We start from the raw sequence: 19,064 nt of genomic DNA on the forward strand, positions 1-19,064 counted from the left end.
CAAAAGCAAAACCAACCAACAACTCATATTTGAATGACCTGAATGTAAGAATGCTTTCCAAAGTGGTCTAATTTTCCTGTCACCTTTTAGGATTTCTGTATGATTTCTTAAAAACTGTTTGCAAAGTCACCTTGCACTTAATATCTTTGGTCCTATTATTGGAAAGGTTTGTCCAGGTTAGTTCTCCTATTAACATGGGTGTAATCATCATGATATTCTTACTGAGTTGCATCAATACTTCCTTTTATAATTAGCACATGTCCCATTACATGAAGCGTTATGGAAGTTTTTAATAAGCAGAGCACCATACTTACGCTGGTAATTCTGCTCTTAAATTTCCATTGAGCTAAGCAGAGTAGCAACAGCATCTCTGTCAATAAATGGCAGCACAGGAGAAAACAAGTTATACTTCAAAGAAAATTTTCCTATGGCCTCGAAATGCTGCCAGTTTAAAGGTTAATCCTTTGCCCTGGCCTGAGCTGTATACACAGACCCAGGGCTGGTACTTCTCACACGGCAACATTCAACAACGGAGTTGTTTCTCAGCCTAAACAACCTGAATCCTTACTTTATTTTTGCACAGCAACAGAAGAAACCCCAAACCCAAAATTACAGAGCTGTTTTCCTACCAAAGTTCTTCAATCCAATGTCCCTGACGTATTTTGCTGCTCAGTCGTAGAAAATAGAGAAATTTTATTAAGTGGGTGTTGTTTCTGCATGCGTTCCTCATCATATGGTCACGTAGGTCTCTTGCCTGTCACAAAGCCAGTTGTTATGTGTGTTTGAGTTATTTGTATGAACGTCAGACGCTTGTGCTTGCTGTACCCCTTCAGCAGGGAGACTGAAAGCTGCAGCCTCCCGAACAACGCTGTTCAACACAATGACTTTCAAACTTGTTTCATCTGATTGCTCATACATCTTTGCTGAGGAAATGGACGGTAAACACATTCAGGGCAGAAAGGTTCAGGGCTTTGGCTGTTTCATTACAGATAATTCACAGAGAAACTGCCGCCTCTAATTTATTTTTTATCTTGATAAAATGACAGCCAAAAGTCTTTGACATTCCAGGTCTCTCTCCGTTCTCACTTGACAAAGTCACTCCAACTGGGAGTAGATTTTAGCTTGCTTTTGACTACTTGCTGATGCTATACGATTGGATTAGACTAATGTGTGAGGAAAATTCATTTGTTCCTACAGTTCAGGCCATGGGCTAGAATTCAGGCGATCTGAACTCATTCCTGAACCGCACTCTGAGCTCTTTCTGCATGACCTTGAGTAAGAAACTTAACCTTCCTGGTTTTTTATTCCCTCATTTGAAAATAGAGCTTTGCTTTCTCCCTGATGCCCTCCATGCTTTTCATTTTTGTGCTTAATGCTCATAAGGCCAGACAACTCTCTCTTACCATATCGGTATACAAATGGAGCCCTGAATTTCCTAAAGACCGCTGTGGTTTTCTATAATGACAATGTTAATAAATGGCTGTACAAGGTACATTGTGTCTCAGGTACATTTAATGAGCTTGGGGACCCTGCTGGGGGGGACAGTACCATTAACATTTCCCACCTCGGCACTGTTGCTCGGTGCAATTCAGAATTCAACTCAGCTGAAGTCTCTGGAGATGATCTTATCATTAGGATTGTTTTGATTGCTGATATACCCAAATTAAAGATGCAAAGCTAGTCGTACTTAAAAGCACAGTCTGGGTTTTTTTCATGGTATCCTACTGTGTTCCCTCTTTTGATATCACTAGTTAGTTAGTGATGATTACAAAAATAAGAAACATTCATCCTAACTTTCAATGCATATGCTGAATCATGGCTGTTTATCTTACTACCACCACCACATTCCTGTTAATAACACACAGATGAAAGATCAGTGCCTCCCTTCCCCCATACCACTGTCATCTGAATTATAATTGCGTTTTCTGTGTTACCGATGATGACAAGCTGGTTGGGAGAAATCGGAGCCTTTCATGCATTTTTAAATTCACTGCTGAGATTCCATGAAAATGTATGAAAGTTGACCTCGCCTTCATGATGACACACAGCCCTACAGTCTTCTAATGCACCCCCAGTCACACTAGTCGAATTATTCTGCATAATCCTGAGAGGCTGCACTTACTGATTCCCGTGGAGCATGGAAGAGCTAGTCCGGTGGAAAAGCTCGTAGCTGAGTCGAGCTGGCACAACCGGCAGTCAGAACGAATGGTTTGATTAATGCAATTAACTGTTTTGCTGTAGAAAAAGAGCCACATGTGAAAAGTACCCGGCTAATTACTTTGATAAAAGACAGATTTCTATTCAGTTTCTGATTTTAAAAAGTTAAGAGCATCTCTCTGAAAGCAGGAATTTACACATGAAAGCATATTTTTCAGTCCTTGATCAAGTTGGACTTGAATATCTGTTTAAAATTAAGCATATGCTTTAAACAGACCTAGACTAAAGGTATCCCGTGCGTAGATATTCGGTTGCAATGAAAATATGTTTGATGGATGTTTTCTGATGGTGACAGGAAAATGCCAAAGAGGGAAAAGGGTTAATCTAAAGAAAGCACAAAACATTAATCCATGAAGACAGTCCAACAACAGCCGTGTCTGTCTGTTGGACAGGATAATTAAATCCATTATCAACATCTGTAAGGAAGACGCACGAGTCGGTGCATAATTGAAGACTTAAAAATTAAATCTGAAACATGGGAACGAAAATTAAAAACCTTGAACTGTATTTCATAGCTGTAATACTTTCATTTAGATAGAAGTAAAGGAACTCAGTAAGGAAAATTCGCTATTACAACCTTCTGGGCAAGATTCAGAGTGTTTGAGGGAGAATCCTGCTAGGTGGGCCTCACTTCTCACGTACCCCAAAATACTGAGAGCTGCATAAAAATAATCAAAATGAAAAATATTGTTGCAAACTGTATGGGCTGTTTCTTGATATACCCTGAGGCTGGGAGTTTCACAGGTTTTTCTGGAAGCATCCAGGTCTTGTGTACGCTCTAGACTGTTATTCTTTTGGCAAGATACAGGAAAAATGTGTATTTGGCTTGGAGAGGCGGGGAGGGGAAGGAGGGAGGGGAATCTTTTGTTTATTCTTGGAAATCCCCTAGACATTTAATGAGAAAATCCCTTTGAAAACAGTACATTTCTGCTTTACATTTTAGCATCAAAGGTTGTATAGGTAAAGGGCATAATATGGGGCCTTGGGAAACTTATTTTGAATTCCCAGGACTTCTTTTCAGGCTAAAAGGAGTACTCATGTGCTAAAAGTTCAGCATACGCTAAACTCTTTGGCTGGACTAAAGCCTTTATCAAGACAGCAGTGTTATATCCAAGCTTGTGCACAATGTGTATACCTAGTACAAGGTAAAAAACATCCATTGAAAGTACTTTCATTTTTTCAGCTATTGTAATTGGTTGCTGACTAGCTTAGTGTGTATAAAATACAGGAGCTGAATGCAGAGATACCACCACAAGCAGCCAACATAGACACGTTTCTCCCTCGATGCCTAAGAGAACTGGCGTTAAAGACCTCTTGCAATGAAGGCCAGAGAGGCTGCCCAAAGACAGCTCAGTGCCGATTGCATCCAAGCGCTTTGCTGTGGCTGCAGAAGTCATGCAAGGAGTTTTGTGTCTGCCTTAATAGAGCTGAAAGCTTCAGAAAACCAGAAAAACCCTATCATGTAGTATTGGATTTGTGACAAAGTCCAAAATGACCAGGAGAAGCTGGAAAAAGCAACCGGTGAGATTTTTGCAAGGTGTATGTGTATGCATTAAATTGTTGCAAAACAAAACTTCTCTTGGTAAAACGGCACTTGCAGACGGCTCTGGAGAGCTGCCTGAGGTGCAGACAGCTGGAGCTGAGGTAGATCAGGTGTGGGCTGTATGGGAAATGTTTTGATTTTGGCTCACTGGCTTTCTCTTCCTGTTCTTCTGCCTGTGCTCTTACCTGGCACGGGTAAAACATTAGAACAAGTCAAAACATAGTCTCGTTGTTTTCCTGACTTTTTTCTCTCCCTTCCTAAACTAGAATTTTAAATGTCAGCTTTTCAAAATGTGGCATTTTCAGAGAAGTGTCATAGTCTGGTTCTTACTGAATGGAAAATGTATTTCCAGTTCAAAGGGTTTTAAAACAAAACAGGAAAGGCCAAGACAAATGAAGACAACTGGGGGAACAGCAGCTGAAGTTCTTCTCCAATTAGATTTTCAGATGTCTCTGCCAGCATCTTTTGTCCCTAGGGAATTTGAAAGAAAAATTGAAGTCTAAGTCTTGCATGCCTTAGAAATGGTTCCCTTCCCTGGCAGCACCTGTAGACACCATGGGTTTCGTGGCTATGGAGAAAACAAAGACAAAAGAAAAAACACTCATTAGAGCACAAATTTTGACACTTGCAGAAACAGGGCTGTTCTAAAATGCTGTCACCCTTTTCATCTTCCTCTGCTACCTCAAATACGCAGAGGAATATGCCTCGACCTGAACTGTACTTCAACTGCATGACCTCAAATGTACTCAGAGATGATAAAGCCAGCAAGGTCACTATGGTGGTGCAGTTTTAACAATGTGAACAGCTTTTGTCCCAGCAGTATGGCTTTACTGACACATTTTTGAATACATAATCTCTTTTTTGGTAACCAAAGATGACTAAAACCCTGATGATGATGGACCTAGGGGAATTGGGAGAGCATCTACGGGTACTTCAGAGATGTCTGTCTTTGGCCCAAGTCCAGCACCATGCTTGAGAGAATATATTACCCCTCTGAAAGGGGTTCAGAGCTGAGGAGCTCATTTATGCTCAGTTCTGTCTGTGGAGGCATAACCCATTTGATTCCTTCTATTGGCTCGGTCAAGCAGTCAGGAGTGCCCAAACCATGGCACCATGTTTGAAACTGCACGTCTTTCAAGTAACTCAGCTCAGCAAAAGACATAACTCTGTACTTAAGACCATCTCCTGTGTTCCTAATGGCTCTTCATGAGGACTGGTATGATCCCCCTAGCTTGATCCTATGTGTAACACAGGTAGGAGCCCTTGCCTCACTGATTTGTGTCTCAAAGAAGAATATAAGCAGGCGCTTAATCTTCTAGTAAAGCATCCAGTAGAGAATTTGCTAAGAAGAGCTTTGCTGAATGCAGGCCTTAGCAGTGTGCATTGCTCAAGCACCTTTCTTAGGTTTGACAATATGTCATTGAAAACTCCAGATGCTAACAAGTTAATTAATAAGAGAAACTTAGTTAAGAACTACCCAAGGGCAACCTGGACCTGAGTTGGCATGCAAGATCTCCTTGTTACTTTCTAAAAGGATATTCAGGTTGGCCTTTTCAGGAATGTCTGAGCACCTCAGGGTTCCCTTACCCTCCTTGGTGCTCTCGGGAGAAGGACAGGGAGTTGCTCTCTTTACTTTCAGGATGCCAGGAGGGAAATGGCATGAGGTATCTGTAGGGATCCCCAGACATGTGCCTCTGTTAAGGGGTGTCTTTTCTCAACACGGTTATTTTTGTCTCATCCATTTGGAAGCCACAGAGCTTCCAGCAGGGTGCCAGGGCAGTGTAACAACTACAACTTCAGCCTACAAAAAGAGAGCATTTGGGAAAATGTGTCTCTCTTGCCATCTCCAGGTATAGCTCTGCTCCTCCTGCTTTCTATTCAGGCAAGCCTCCACTATTTCTGCCTTCACAACAAGTTATAAAAAGACTGAGAGAACATGAGGAATATAAAGCTTATGTTACAGTTCCCTCCCATACTTGTACCCACACACGCATTTCCCTTTCTGATGTGGAAGCTTGCCTGATGCCAACCATTTACACCAGTGCCTTTCATTCCAGTCGGGCATCCAGAGGACTGTTTCTCTCTCAGGGGAAAAGAAAAACAAACCCAAAATCCCAAAAAAGGAAAAGGAGACTAAACCAAAGTGAATTAAATGCCCTTTCAGCCAGTTTTATGAACTGCCCTCCGCGATTAATTTGCCGGCGTTCTTCCAGAGAGTGGCAGCTGGTTCAGCGCGCCAGGCTGCGGGGTGAGCTGCTCCATAGCAACAGCCGGCAAACGTGAACATTCCCAGCATAAGCGTCATGCAGAGCCACAGAGGGGGACTTTCTAAAGGAGTAAGAATGCTTAAAGTTAAGACAAGGTAGTGCATCTTACCTGGGAGGGAGAGGATCTGTAGCGGCCACAGCTGTTATACAGGTCAGTGTAGGCTGTGTAACTGTTCAGCTGTCAGAAACTGCCCTCACCGTAGGCACGTCGCTGCCCTGGGCTATGAGAAAATCTTGCAGGTGTTTCTAGTGTGTGTGACATAGGTTATATGGATTATTTGTATGCAAGCATGACTCACTTTCCTGTCTTTTAAACAGGCTTGCAACCAAAAAAAAAAAAAATGTCTTTTTGTTTGTAAAGCAGAAAGGAAATGAGATCACTCCCTTCTTTTGGGTTTTAAAAGCCTTTTTGGGCTGTGTGACTCTGACATAGAGTTTGACAAAAAGCTGCATGCACTGGGCTGGAATTCAGTTTCAGGAGTGGAAGGTTAAAACCTGTTTCAGGATTGTTTTACATTAGTGCGTCCCTGTTCTGGCATGGAGAATACAGGTCCTTGATATCCTTGGCTTTTGGTTTGTGATGCGGTTGGTTTGGTTGTTTGTTTCCCAACTGTGACTTTTATTTATTTATCGTAATTTATTGTATCAATTCTGAAACGTGCTAGATTAGCAGCCCAGGAGTCCAATGTCACGAAGTAGCAGTCTGAGTTATAGCACAAACCTACTCCGCTGGCATTATCTCCAGGCAGGAGGAGGAGAGTTTAATCAGCTCTGTCAATTCTTTAGCCCTTCCCTTCTGAGGCAGGCACAAAGGGTCTCCCTTAGTGTCAGCAGTGTTGGTAGCTGTTCTGAAATAAATACAAATCCAGCTCATTTTAAATCAGGCCACTGAGCAAGTCATAAGCTGCTGTAAGCTGTCGTTATCATGTGAGGCTGAAGCGGTTCTTTTGACACCCCACCGCTTTGATATAGCTGACCCTTCCCTGAGGACTTCTCAGTTTTATCCTTCTGCTGTTTATGGTTTTAAATACAAAAGCTCACAATGTGGGTTGTTCCAAAGGCTCCTGAGGCAATCTCAGGAGCTACCCATGTCCTGAGCGCTGGCTGAGATGAGCACCATTCCCCACTGCAACCCGGCTCTTCGCTATAAGGAAACCCAAGGGAAGGAGCCAGCACATTTTCCAGAGGATCTCCTAGTTCCCCTGATGATTGGAAAAGCAGGGCAATAGCGCACACCTTGGAGGACACCTCCTTTGCAGTGCAGCTGAGTCAGCCTCAAGAGGGGGTCACTTTCTTTCCACTGACTACTGAGCAAGTTGATGAAGTGACCACCTTTCCTCTGGTAACATGAAACCTGACCTCCAGCTGGTCTAGGTCACCCCACTGATCCAGTCTCTCAAAAGAAAAGCGGAGTCTATTCTGACCTTTTCTCTTTTCTATCACCACAGGGAGACCTCCAGAGATCCCTCATTCAGGTGGATTTTGGAGATGGCATCGCTGTGTCGTATGCCAACCTGAGCTCGACAGAAGATGGGATCAAGCACATCTACCAGAACGTGGGCATATTCCGAGTGACCGTGCTAGTGGAAAACAGCCTGGGTTCTGACAACGCTGTCCTTTACCTGCATGTAACGTGTACGTATGTTCATACTCATCGTTAGCTTCTGTCATTCTTTAAAAAATTATTACTTGTCCTTAGAGATGACATTCGGGGCTTTGCAGAGTGAGGGGGTATGATGAGTGTTTGTCTGTCCTCCAGCAGAGGACTCCAGACTGAGAGGAGTCACAGGCCATAGTGACATTTGCTTTTTAAACCATGTTCCACCTCTAATTTTGGGTAGTCTAATTTCGGACATCTCAAAGGAGTGTCCAGACTTTTGTGAAATACACCTTTGTTAGCAGGTTTACAATTCAGAAAAACAAAGACGTCCAGGATCTTTAATCACTTTTATGAGCCTTGATTTTTACTTTGTACATGTGTTTTGCCCGCTAATGAAATACAGCCACCTCTGGGCTGGAAACCAGCGCATTTCAGTCTTTCTGTTGTCATAGGAACAAAATCTCGGTGTTAGAGAGTATTACAAGAAAAAATATTATCTTCACATTGCTCTTCTGCTGATCTTTTTAACCTTTTTATACTTCAGCTGTCTCTGATTTACAACTGAAATGTATCTCAAGTCCTTGCATGAAACCAGCAATGTGTTCTTCCATATTTCTCTAGCACATGGTTATGAACCCAAAGGATCAACCTATTACTGAAATTTTGTAACATCCCTAATGGATTTTGTTTGGGGCCATCGTTTTCTTTATACAGTGGGGTTTTTTCTGTCGATTATGTTTTCAACTGTGTGTGTCTGTGCCAGATTTACTGAAAAAAAAAAGGAAATTCCAAAACTTAAAGTTATGCTTACAGAAATACCACTTACCCTCTACCAGATTAGCTCCACATATTGTCTAGATAATTTAGAACGTTCCGTCTACTTTAAGTCTAGTTTTGGAGTAACTTCATATAGCGTGAAAGCAGCTGCCTCTTCAGGGGAGGAGGGCAGCTCTGCAGTGGTGCACCATCACATCAACAGATGGGAGCAGTGAGAGGTATAGCGTCGGGAGACAGGAGGTTTAGGAGGGAGCGCTAGAGAAGCAGGAGCCAAGATGTCCCTGAATGTCTCCCTGGCAAAAGACTTTCGGTTCATGATCATAGTGTACCATTTATGATTCCCTAACCTGAAAGATCCCGGTCTGTGGCAAACTTCTGTGTCACAGAATCCTTCAGCATACTTCATATTTGAAAAGCTCATAATACCTTGCAAAAATAACTGTATTCATAAATTAGCTTATTGTGAAGCTTGGGATTTTGATTTGGGGGTTTAGCCCATATCAGTTCTGTGCTGAATCAAGGTAAATTCTCAGCTTTTAGACAGCTACTGATTTTTTTATTTTTTTTTTTTTAGTCATTTAAGTATCATTCTAAGTAGGGTAGAGAAAAGGGCCTCTGCTCAGAATAGGCATATACACACTTCTGTGTAATTTCTCCAGTTCTGGAGTCTCATTCTGGTTTGCCTCCCTGTGTGTGCTTGAGTAATTATCACGGGAGCTGCTGTGGGCTCTGAATGCAGAAATCCCCCTCCCAGTGCTGCTGGTTATGAAAGTCAGCTCACCAGGAGCCGTGGTCTTTTTAGTTTGTTTTTTTTTTTTTTTTACTCTTTGTAAAGGTCATTGGAAACAAATGGAGAAGTGTTCGGTGGTTTCGCAGGAGGTTCCGACAGCCTCGTGCAAGCAGGGTTTGTAATCACTCGCTGTTTGACAAGAGATGGTTCCTTGGGGACCATTGCATACCCTCAGCCTATCTGCAGAGTAATGAGACCACGTGAAGCAACAACCACTCTCTCAGGCAGCAGCCACAAAATGGAAGGAGAAGACAGGTGTCCAGCCTTCGTTCTCACTCACAGTGACTTCCTGGTTTATAGCTGGTTTTAATCCATTTTCTTGAGACATTGAAGACTTAAGAACTGTTTTGACTGTTTAAGCTGTACAAAATATGAACAATATTCAGATATGTTCATGTGACTTAGCAACTGGTAGTGTATGTTTCTGTGTTTTGCACAGGTAATAACAGCATAGGACTTAAATACTGCGCGATCATTGCAGCCAGACCCAGGTTATACCTGCCTGACCCCCTGGAGAAGTGAGAGCTCTAAGCGATATGTCTCACCTTTCTCTACATGGCAATAATTAGGGACTTCAAAACAGGTTGCAGACCGAGCATGGTGCCACTCTCAGACTAGCAATAGATGTGCTAAGGACAGAGACGTACAATAAATCCAGTCCTCCAGATTCTAACACCCAGATCCACAAAAGCTTCTAAATCATATTCAAATGCTTACATTGCCACCCAGCTCCCTGCTGAGTATTCTGCTTGGGGTGCATGAGCTTGGCCTTTGGGGAGTTTTGTAAAAATACCTGTCTTTACAATGGACCCCCACACTATATATACTACTGTATCGTAAGATCCACAGAAAAGCAGCGTGCAGCCTGAACATCTGGCGAGTTTTAGGAAGGGCTACTAACTGGGTGACCCCTTGTTACAGGGTTGGTTTACTTGAGGGTGTGCAACCAGATCTGCCCCTTCCTACACCCTTCCCTACCAGGGGCCAGCAGCCTTGCTGAGGGGAAACCAGCAGGCACTGAGCCGCAGTGCTTATGATCATAGAATCATAGAATCGTTTAGGTTGGAAAAGACCTTTAAGATCATCAAGTCCAACTGTTAAAGTTCAATATCTCAAAGATCAGAGTAAAGCCTCCACCCCATGCCCTCCTCATCCTGCTGCAGCCGTGGGGCCAGCGCACAGCTGCAGTTGGGCCGGCCATCTGGAAATGCAGGTTGTTGTGAGGCAGGAGCATTTTGGAGTGTATGGAAAGTAAATTGTATATAAACTGCTTCTCCAGCCAACAGGCTGTCTCTGAACTGTCCGAATGCTTCAGAGTAACACCACCTGCCTGAGTAAACCTTTTGAGAAGCTTCTCCCTTTCTGTTGTCTGGGACTTGTACAGTTTGGTTTTTTTTTCCTGGGGCAGGTGAAGGTCTGTCATCTCCATGGCCCTGCATGAAGCTCAGAAATGAATTCTCTTGAATTCTTTTCAAACTTACCTGGGAGAAAACAGTCTCCTACCAAGCTAAAGGCCTATCCAGAGTGAGCTATCCCCATCTGCTGGCCAGATAATAGTTCAGCATTCCAGCCACTTTGACCCATCAGCTGCGTGCACAGAAATACTCATGCGGAATTGGCTTGCTTGAGCCATTCTTTCGTGTTCTTTCCTAGCCAGCATATGGTGGAGGTCCAAGGAGGTGCTGGGCAGCCTCTGCAGTGCCAGATCATGTGAGATGTGTGAGAGCAGCTGTGCAGTTATGTTGGTGTGTATTAGACTTTACATGGGCTCCATCGTCACTGCTGTCACTATGTCTGGTATTAGGAAATTTATTCCTTTAGAGGGCTGTGCTGACATTGGGCATTTGGCAAACATCCCAAAGCATACCAGAGCTGCAAAATATTTAGCCTGGGAAGCTGCTGTTTTTCAGATCTCAGGGTCTTTCCAAGAACAGGCACAGCCCAGTCATGGAAATGTGTCTGAGCAGGAAAATGCCATTAAAATCATAAGGGTGAAATTCTGGCTTCTCGTGAATTTTCAAGAAGAGCGTTGACTGCTGATTATAAAAAGAAGCCATGGTTTTGTGTATTGCAGGCTTGGGTTAGTCTGATCATGGATAACTCTTAATTGGGCTGTGTCAGGTTAAGCAGCAGCTGTGTCTACATCCCAGAGAAAGCTGCCTTTCAGTAACCAGTCAGGAACTGTTCATGCTGCCGTTCTTTATGCAGTCTGATTTGGGAGAATTTTTCCACATGTCTCTCTCTGCCTATGTGTTCTGTATAGGGGTACAGAGTGCTTGCTCCAGATGTGTGCTGTTCCTTTAGCTTGAAAAGCAAGGTCTAAGTGGTGATACATGCATGTGGTATGTCCTGAAAAGTTCTTTCATGAAATATGTAAGATCCTCTAGCAAAGTATCATGACTCCATATGGACAATGCAATCGATCCTTCCAAGCTGTGATCTCTGCTTCTTATCACTGGGGAGCTTGCAGATGTAGGACATGGACATGTGGCCTTAATTTGTTTAAGAAACCCATGTTCCCGCATCATCTAGGTTTTCTTTCTTCTTCTTTCTCTGTCGCTCTCAGGACAATTGCTTTGTTCTCTAACTGAACAGTCAGAACATATTTTAAGAAATAATCTACAGGACAAGATGTAGCAACACATGCCCATCTGTCTCCAGAAGATGGGAAACGTGTAACTCTGGGCATAATGTCACTTGTCGAATGCATTATGTTCTTTTTATACTAAAGAAATAAAAGAGTTTATTGAGGAAAAGGAGAGAATATAAGGTAATATTAAAATGAAGGCACTCAACGTGAATAGATGCCTTCAGACAGAGTTTCAGCTCATACAGATACACCACTGCTGAAGTTCACCAAATTATAGCAGTTTGCACCAGCAGAGGTGCTTCATGTCCACTGAAGCCATTTGTCCCGTACGTGCTTCTGTCTTCCCAGTGAAGGCTGTATTCACATAACAGGGCTCTGCCCCTACTGTTTAAGTTGTATATAATGCCCCTGAGTATGAGACTTTCCTGCAGTAGAGTTTTTCTGCTTCAGGAACAGGGGTAGCTCCTGTTCTATGAGGAACAGATTTAAGCTTGCCTCTCTAGAAATGGCACCAAGCCAAAACATTAACTGTCATGCCCCACAGTAATTTTGGAGGACTTCTCTCCCCTAAACCAATGGATATCCTCTCAGTTCCCTCCTCCCCCAGGCTGACATTTCAGACAGAGGGAGGACTCACCTGCTGCTTCTGTCTCTGCAGGCCCTTTGGAACATGTTCACTTATCTCTACCGTTCGTCACCACAAAGAACAAGGAGGTCAACGCCACGGCAGTACTGTGGCCAAGCCAAGTGGGAACACTTACTTATGTCTGGTGGTTTGGGAACAACACAGAGGTTTGTATTCCCTATGGATTGAGATCAAAATAATGCTGGAGGAGCTTTTCTGACTGAGGAGGGAGGGAGAGAGGGATCTGGGAAAGCTTCTAAATAGTCACACATGCAAGAAAATTATAGAGCAAGAGACTAATGGTTCTGTGATGTTCCAATGTTGAAATGTAAGAACTGCTTTGTGTTTGTTGCTGTGACTTAGCTGTGAAGTTTATTGCCATTTTGTGCAAATTGCCAAAAGCTTTCTCCCTGCATTTACATCCAAGGTGGATGTAGTGAATCAAAATCTGGAAGAGTTTCTAGTGTGTTTTTCCCCGCCCTCCCTTCTTCAATAATAACAACAAAAAAACTCAGGGGGTTGTTTGGTTTTTTTTTAGGAAACTAACCTTTCAAACTGAAGCTGGTTTTATATCTGGCATTGACTTTATATAGCCCTAGAGTTTAAACCTCATTTCTCTGGTGACTAACAAGGGAAGAAACTGCCATCAGTTCTGTGCCTCCCCTTGAATATGCTGAGCCCAGTCCTAAGCCCCCACACTCTATGCTATGTGCAAGAAGACCTTGTTATCATGGCCTACTGGTGGGTAAAATGGTTCCCAGCACACCTCCCTGGCTCTGGGCTCTGCTCAGATATGAGAACAGCATGCACCACATGCTTCTGCCTCTTTGCTTGCAGTGTTGGTAAATCTGCACAGGCATTATAACTGTTATTTTATGCACCTTTGTGGCTGAAGTACCCAGAGACCCTAATTAGTTTCTGGGGGGAGAATTCTCACGGATTTTGCAGAGCCAAGAGGGACCTTCAGCCACATGTGGTTATCTTCTGTATAATGCAGGTCAGAGGGTTTCATCAGTATTTTCTGCTTTATTTAACTCTCTGTGATTAAGGCAGAACCTGACTTTTTGTGTTTGTTGTTTTGCCTTAACAATTTCCAACAGATGATGGAGAATTCACTGCTGCTCTTTCTTACCCTCTCCCCCAACTATTTCCCCACAGCTAATTGCCCTGGGCATTAAACACATGCATTATGTTTGTAGTCTGAATTTATCTAGCTTCGGTTTCAAGCTGTTGGATCTTGTTATGCCTTTGTGTGTAGATTAAAGAACTCTCTGTACTATCGGAAATCATCTCCCCCTAGAGGTACTTATAGGCTGTGATTGTCACCTTTTAACCTTCCCTCTGATCTGCTAAGCTCATAAGTGATCAGAGTTGGTCTAACTCTGTTCCCACTGAAGTGAGAGTTTTACTACAGACTGCAATGGGAACAGAGTTTGACTTAATACTGGGTGCTTTGAAGATCTCACCCAGAATTCATTAATAACAAACCCAGAAGTGAAGGCAGAGACCACTGAAAGGGGACACAACTCATTGATAAACTGGTTGGCACAGCGAAGCAAGCTGAGGGGATCTGTGTCTTCTCTAAATACCATCACTTTCCAAAAATGATGTCTCCATGTCTAAGGATAAGGAGGAAGAACAACTGAGAAGTGTTAATGCGCTTCCTTGTTCTGTTACAACCTCCTTGAGTGACCTTAAACAAATCACTGACAGCTAAATCTGGGAAAGGAATGTGACACCTCAGCACAGTGAGTCTTGCAGGCCTTCATGTTAGGATCTGGGGAGTGCAGCAAAGATGGACACTTTGCCATGGGATTCAGAACAGCCAGCGTGCTAAGTGGGAAGGAAATACTAGGATCTTAAAACTGATCGCCTTTGGAAATTGTAGTACCTTACTTTGAGCTTCAGGAGGACATCGCCATCTGGATCCCTGGGCCCTCTCCAGAAAACAGGCTTCCATGTCACATGACACCTTCTATGTCTTAAGTTCCCAAGCTGGTACTGACTCCCCAAACCATCCCAATAGGCTAAAGAGCCAAACTCATTTTTTGCTTTTCCTTTCCAGCCAAATTAACTTAATTTATCATTTTCTGATATATTTGCAGCCACTGATCACATTGGAAGGGAGCATCACATTCACATTTTCTGTGGAAGGAATGAACACCATCACCGTTCAGGTCGCGGCAGGGAACACCATTCTTCAGGATACAAAGACTATTGCTGTGTATGGTGAGCTCTTCCCCCTTCATTTCACATAAGATTCTCCATAGTCAAGAACTAGAGAGCCAGGCTAGCTGGCAGCAACATGAGGTATTCATTGCAGGATGAGTGGGATTATAAGCTCAGTTCCACCGTTATCAGTTCAGGATGACACCTCTGAAGGCCACTGACATTAGCTGGAGAGATGGTTGCAGAACATGGATCTCCTTCCCAGAGCCCTCTGCACCTGCTCTATCACTATTTGGTCATCTTACATGATTGCCAAAAATGTTAGGTCATTTTGTGAGCTGGTTTTCTCCCTTCTTGGCCAGTAGAGGCCTCTTAGCTCATACAAAAGCTGCTTAGCTTGGAAGACGTGTGCTGCAGTTCTGTACAGAAATCTGTACTGATTTGATATTGTACTCAGGCCTCAGAAGCAGTTAGTGCACACAAATATCGTATAGAGTAGATGTAGTCTAAGAACCACCGGGAATCCCAGTTTTAGCTGCTTATACTAAGCACATGGTCTTAGTGATCAGAGTGGGCATTTCTGTTAACAGCAAAAGAGATGAAGTATGTTTTCCAAGGCTAGTCCTTTCCCCACCTTTGTTCCTGTCTCCTTCCAGTTAAGATTTCGTGTGTTTGGGGCATGTCCATGATAGTACAATTACAGCTTCTTTCACAGGGCCTGCCTGCTTCAGAAGTCAAGATTAAGGTAGCATTTCAATTACATTCCCAACACAGCTTCCTTTCCAGAGCTATTCATCTGTTGAAGTAAGGACTGATCACCCTTTTCGGTTCTGTGACACTCAAGCTGTGAATCTCTCAGATTCTCCAAATCTCTCAGTGAATCTCTCAGACGCACTGCTGGATTCTCTGCCAGTCTGTGCGTCACCTGCAGATTGATTAAGCGCAACATGAGCTGCAGCAGGCTTCACTACATTCTGCCCACTTGTTTGGCACTAAGGCATTTCACAGTCCTTTACTCACCACCATGTCATTGTATCTGCAGAGCAATTTCAGTCCCTGCGGTTATCATTCTCTCCAAACCTGGATGACTACAATCCAGATATCCCAGAGTGGAGAAGGGACATCAGTAGAGTAGTCCAGAGAGCTCTGGTGGAGGTAAGCAACGTGCATAACCTGCTTTCCAATGGTTCTTAATTTCCGCTTTGTGCCTACGTTAGGACTGAATCAGCTGTTCTCTCGAGGTGTCTCTGTTTCTACCAACTATAAAAGGAGACTAGTCTAGTGTTTGAGGTCAGAATCCTAAATTTTAAACAGGTGAAATTATCCCATGCTATGACAATCCAGTGCTCAGAGTCAGCCTTGAGTTTATTCTTTTTAATGACAGTGGATTGTGTGGAATGTTTCTGAGAGAAGGGCATATAGAAAACAAATTACTTATACCTACCTATAGCTGTACAAATGTCTTCACTACTTCACAGCAATGCTTACTTCTTTTACTGCTATTCTTATACAGCTGTGGAAAGTAGCGCTATTCTAATGGAATTACAAATATGCTGCAGGAAACTTAGGAGACCCAACCCCCCAATTTTTACTAGAGAAGAGCACCAGAGTAAGTGCTTTATGTCTTTCACGTAGCATGAGGTTCATGGGTCAGGATTGGATGCTATTTTTCCCATCAACACTATGGAGCAGCTCTGAAGTTCCTTCTTTAACTGTGGAACAGAATGTCATAAAAATATTCTTGTGTGAATGATTTGGATTTCAAACTGAGAGGCTAAGAAAAGTTAGGAGAGACAGTTCGGGTTTCTCAGCTCAGCAGAGAAATAGTGAAAGGAACTGTTTGAAACAAGTTTTCTGCTTTTTTTTTTAATAAAGATGCACAGATTTTGAAAAGATACAAGGCTTGTAGATGAGATTTTTTTTCTTCAATTTCCTCAGAAGACTGGAGGAGAGGAGGAAAGGAAAAAAAAAAAAAGAACATTTTTCTGGAGCTGGTTCTTCTGACTTATTTATGTCTGTATCAAGTATTCAAGGATCCATTTATCTTCAGGATGAATTTTCAGAATATAAACAACTCAATAAAACAAAATCAAGCCATAAAAAAAGGATTGTAAAACTACAGTACCAAGGCTACATTCCAAAAGCAGAGCAGTGAAAACACAAGGAGTCTTTTTGTTGTTTGAATAAGAAAAAATAAAAAATTGATAGCTAATTATCCCTCTTTACATAGCTAAATGATTCACCTCAAACAAGCCTTTGTGAAAAGTTCCTGTAAAAATTAAAGATAAACCCAATAGATTTCTACAGCAATTAAGAAAACGGTATAAAAATGAGTTGAATAACTAAATAATTCAATAGGAAATTATAGCTGTGCTATAGAATTTTTATGAACTTTAATAAAAGTGTTATATTCTTATTACAGAGTACCATAAACTTGGATAAAAATTCTACATAAGAAATTATAGTTTTCAACTAAAATCTGATCTTCTCTCTAAGTAGGGATAATTTCAGATTTTCACAAAATATCCTATTTTGTATTATAATAATAATTATTTGCGTACATCATTGATTTTCTGAGTCCTGTCTCCTGCTTTTGATGAAGAAGACAAGAATGAACTGAGTAGATCAGCCAAAAGCTTCCAGACAAAAAATATCATTCCCAGCCTCAGAAAATGAAGACTTTCCATTAACTGGTAATACTGTGTCTTTTTCTTGACATCTTAAAAAAAACCTGTAAGGCAAACACAAATAATGCAAGCCCTGGCTTCACAGGATACTTGGAAGGAATATATGAGTCCTTTATATTGTTACAGGTTTTTTTCGAAATCCACATTTAAAAAACCAACAGCAACAAACCCACATGTTTTTCCTTGGTGTGCAGTGGAGGGGAAGGGTTCCCTTTTTATAGTTCCACAGGGTATTCCCTGGGCTGTCAGCAGGCACGCATGGGATAGCCGCAGAATTAGCTCAGGTGATGGTGTGTAATCAGTTCGTCTGACTCCTTGTCCTCTGTCCATCATTTCCTTCAACGAGCAGCTGCTCCAAGTCTTTGAACTATAAGGGAGGAGAATTCATGCGGTTTTGGTCCAATTAATGTCTGAAAGGGCTGCAAGTCCTGGCTGCAGGCGAATCTCTGTGCTGCACCCAGCTGCTGTGGTCTGCCTTTATATCTGAGGGTGCTTTTTTTTTTTTTCTTTAAAAGTGACCTACTAAATTCAACACTTGGAAACTAAAGATTTAAATCAAAACTTTGAGATTTAAGTGTATTTGCTGGATAATCCACAACACAAAGAGGCAATGGAGGAAGATTCAGCAAACTATGTTTCTCCTTCTTTTGGTTCACAAAACTTCCTGAAGGCCACACTAGCTCATTTTCTGGAGAATAACTCCACAATCTGATTGTGTAATGACATGGTAAACAGCAGCTGCAACCCATGACCAGAGATGACCCTGGCTGTGATGCCTGTGGGGTACTTTATTCTGAATTTTGGCTAATTTGTGTTGAAGGGGGATTAGGGTTTAAAGTGGTTGCTTAAGATTTTCAGCCAACAGACAAAAAAAAAAAAAAATATTTGCAGATTAATACAATCTTTAACACCTAAAGAAAAAAAAAATTGTCCTCATTAGCTTGTGGAATTGACCCAGAATATGAACTATAAGAATTTGTTTGGCTTTTGGGATTCAAACTTGATTCATCATCTTCTCTCTCCCTGAGTCTCCACAAGGCTTTTAAGACGTTTTGGGCTAATCACACCTCTAGAGCGCAACTCTGCCCACATACCTTGCCCTTTCACACACGGCTTCTTGCCATTGACTAAATGAGGAACCTCGGGGAAGAACTTGGGGTAGTCAAGTAACTTTAAAATAGCTGTATTTAGACAAAACAAATCGTACCATATGCAACTGTTATTTAGGAGCTCCTTTTAGCATGTCTGTTTATCACTGTTGCCTTAGGACCCTGCATATTTTACTGGAGAACATGGTAAAATAGCTTATATCAGGAAATTATTAATCTCTGACTTTTTACCTGCAGTGGATTTTAACAAGATTCTCGCTCTTGTACCAGATACACCCTACCTCATTTGTATAAGTACTGTGATGCCTTAGCAAAGAAGCTGTCAACATTCAGTGCCATCCCCACTGTTTCTCTATCCATTAATTGTCTGTGTATCAGGCAACAGGTATTTCAAGCAAGCATCTTCTGGTCGCAGTGCTCCCCGGTCTGCCCACATCTGCTGAACTCTTCATTTTACCATATCAAGATGCTACAAGAGAAAATAAAAGAACAGCAGCAGACCTAGAGCAGGTATTGTGTCCATTACTGTGAAAAGTGTATGTTTATGCATTTGTGTGTGTGTATATATATATATGGGATTTCCAAGACAGGTTAGAACAAATAATTGTGGTACAAATGCATCTGATTCACTGGGGTCGAAACAATGACTGTGGTACATGCTCCATCGTCTTTGGTAGCTTTTGGGGGGGG

General features: G+C 42.3%; 1 protein-coding gene across 1 annotated transcript in view; it reads left to right on the forward strand.

Moving 5' to 3' along the window:
* SORCS1 (sortilin related VPS10 domain containing receptor 1) overlaps positions 1-19,064 on the forward strand; it is a 211,034-nt gene that overhangs the window by 172,811 nt on the left and 19,159 nt on the right. The window contains exons 20-24 of the mRNA XM_035898973.1: positions 7,476-7,662; positions 12,443-12,576; positions 14,515-14,638; positions 15,621-15,733; positions 18,753-18,884. Coding sequence (XP_035754866.1) covers positions 7,476-7,662; positions 12,443-12,576; positions 14,515-14,638; positions 15,621-15,733; positions 18,753-18,884 — 690 coding nt within the window. The remainder of the gene's footprint in view (positions 1-7,475; positions 7,663-12,442; positions 12,577-14,514; positions 14,639-15,620; positions 15,734-18,752; positions 18,885-19,064) is intronic.

The sequence above is a fragment of the Egretta garzetta genome, unplaced genomic scaffold (genome assembly GCF_000687185.1).
Source record: "Egretta garzetta isolate BGI_Z169 unplaced genomic scaffold, ASM68718v1 scaffold8, whole genome shotgun sequence".
NCBI classification, from domain to species: domain Eukaryota; kingdom Metazoa; phylum Chordata; class Aves; order Pelecaniformes; family Ardeidae; genus Egretta; species Egretta garzetta.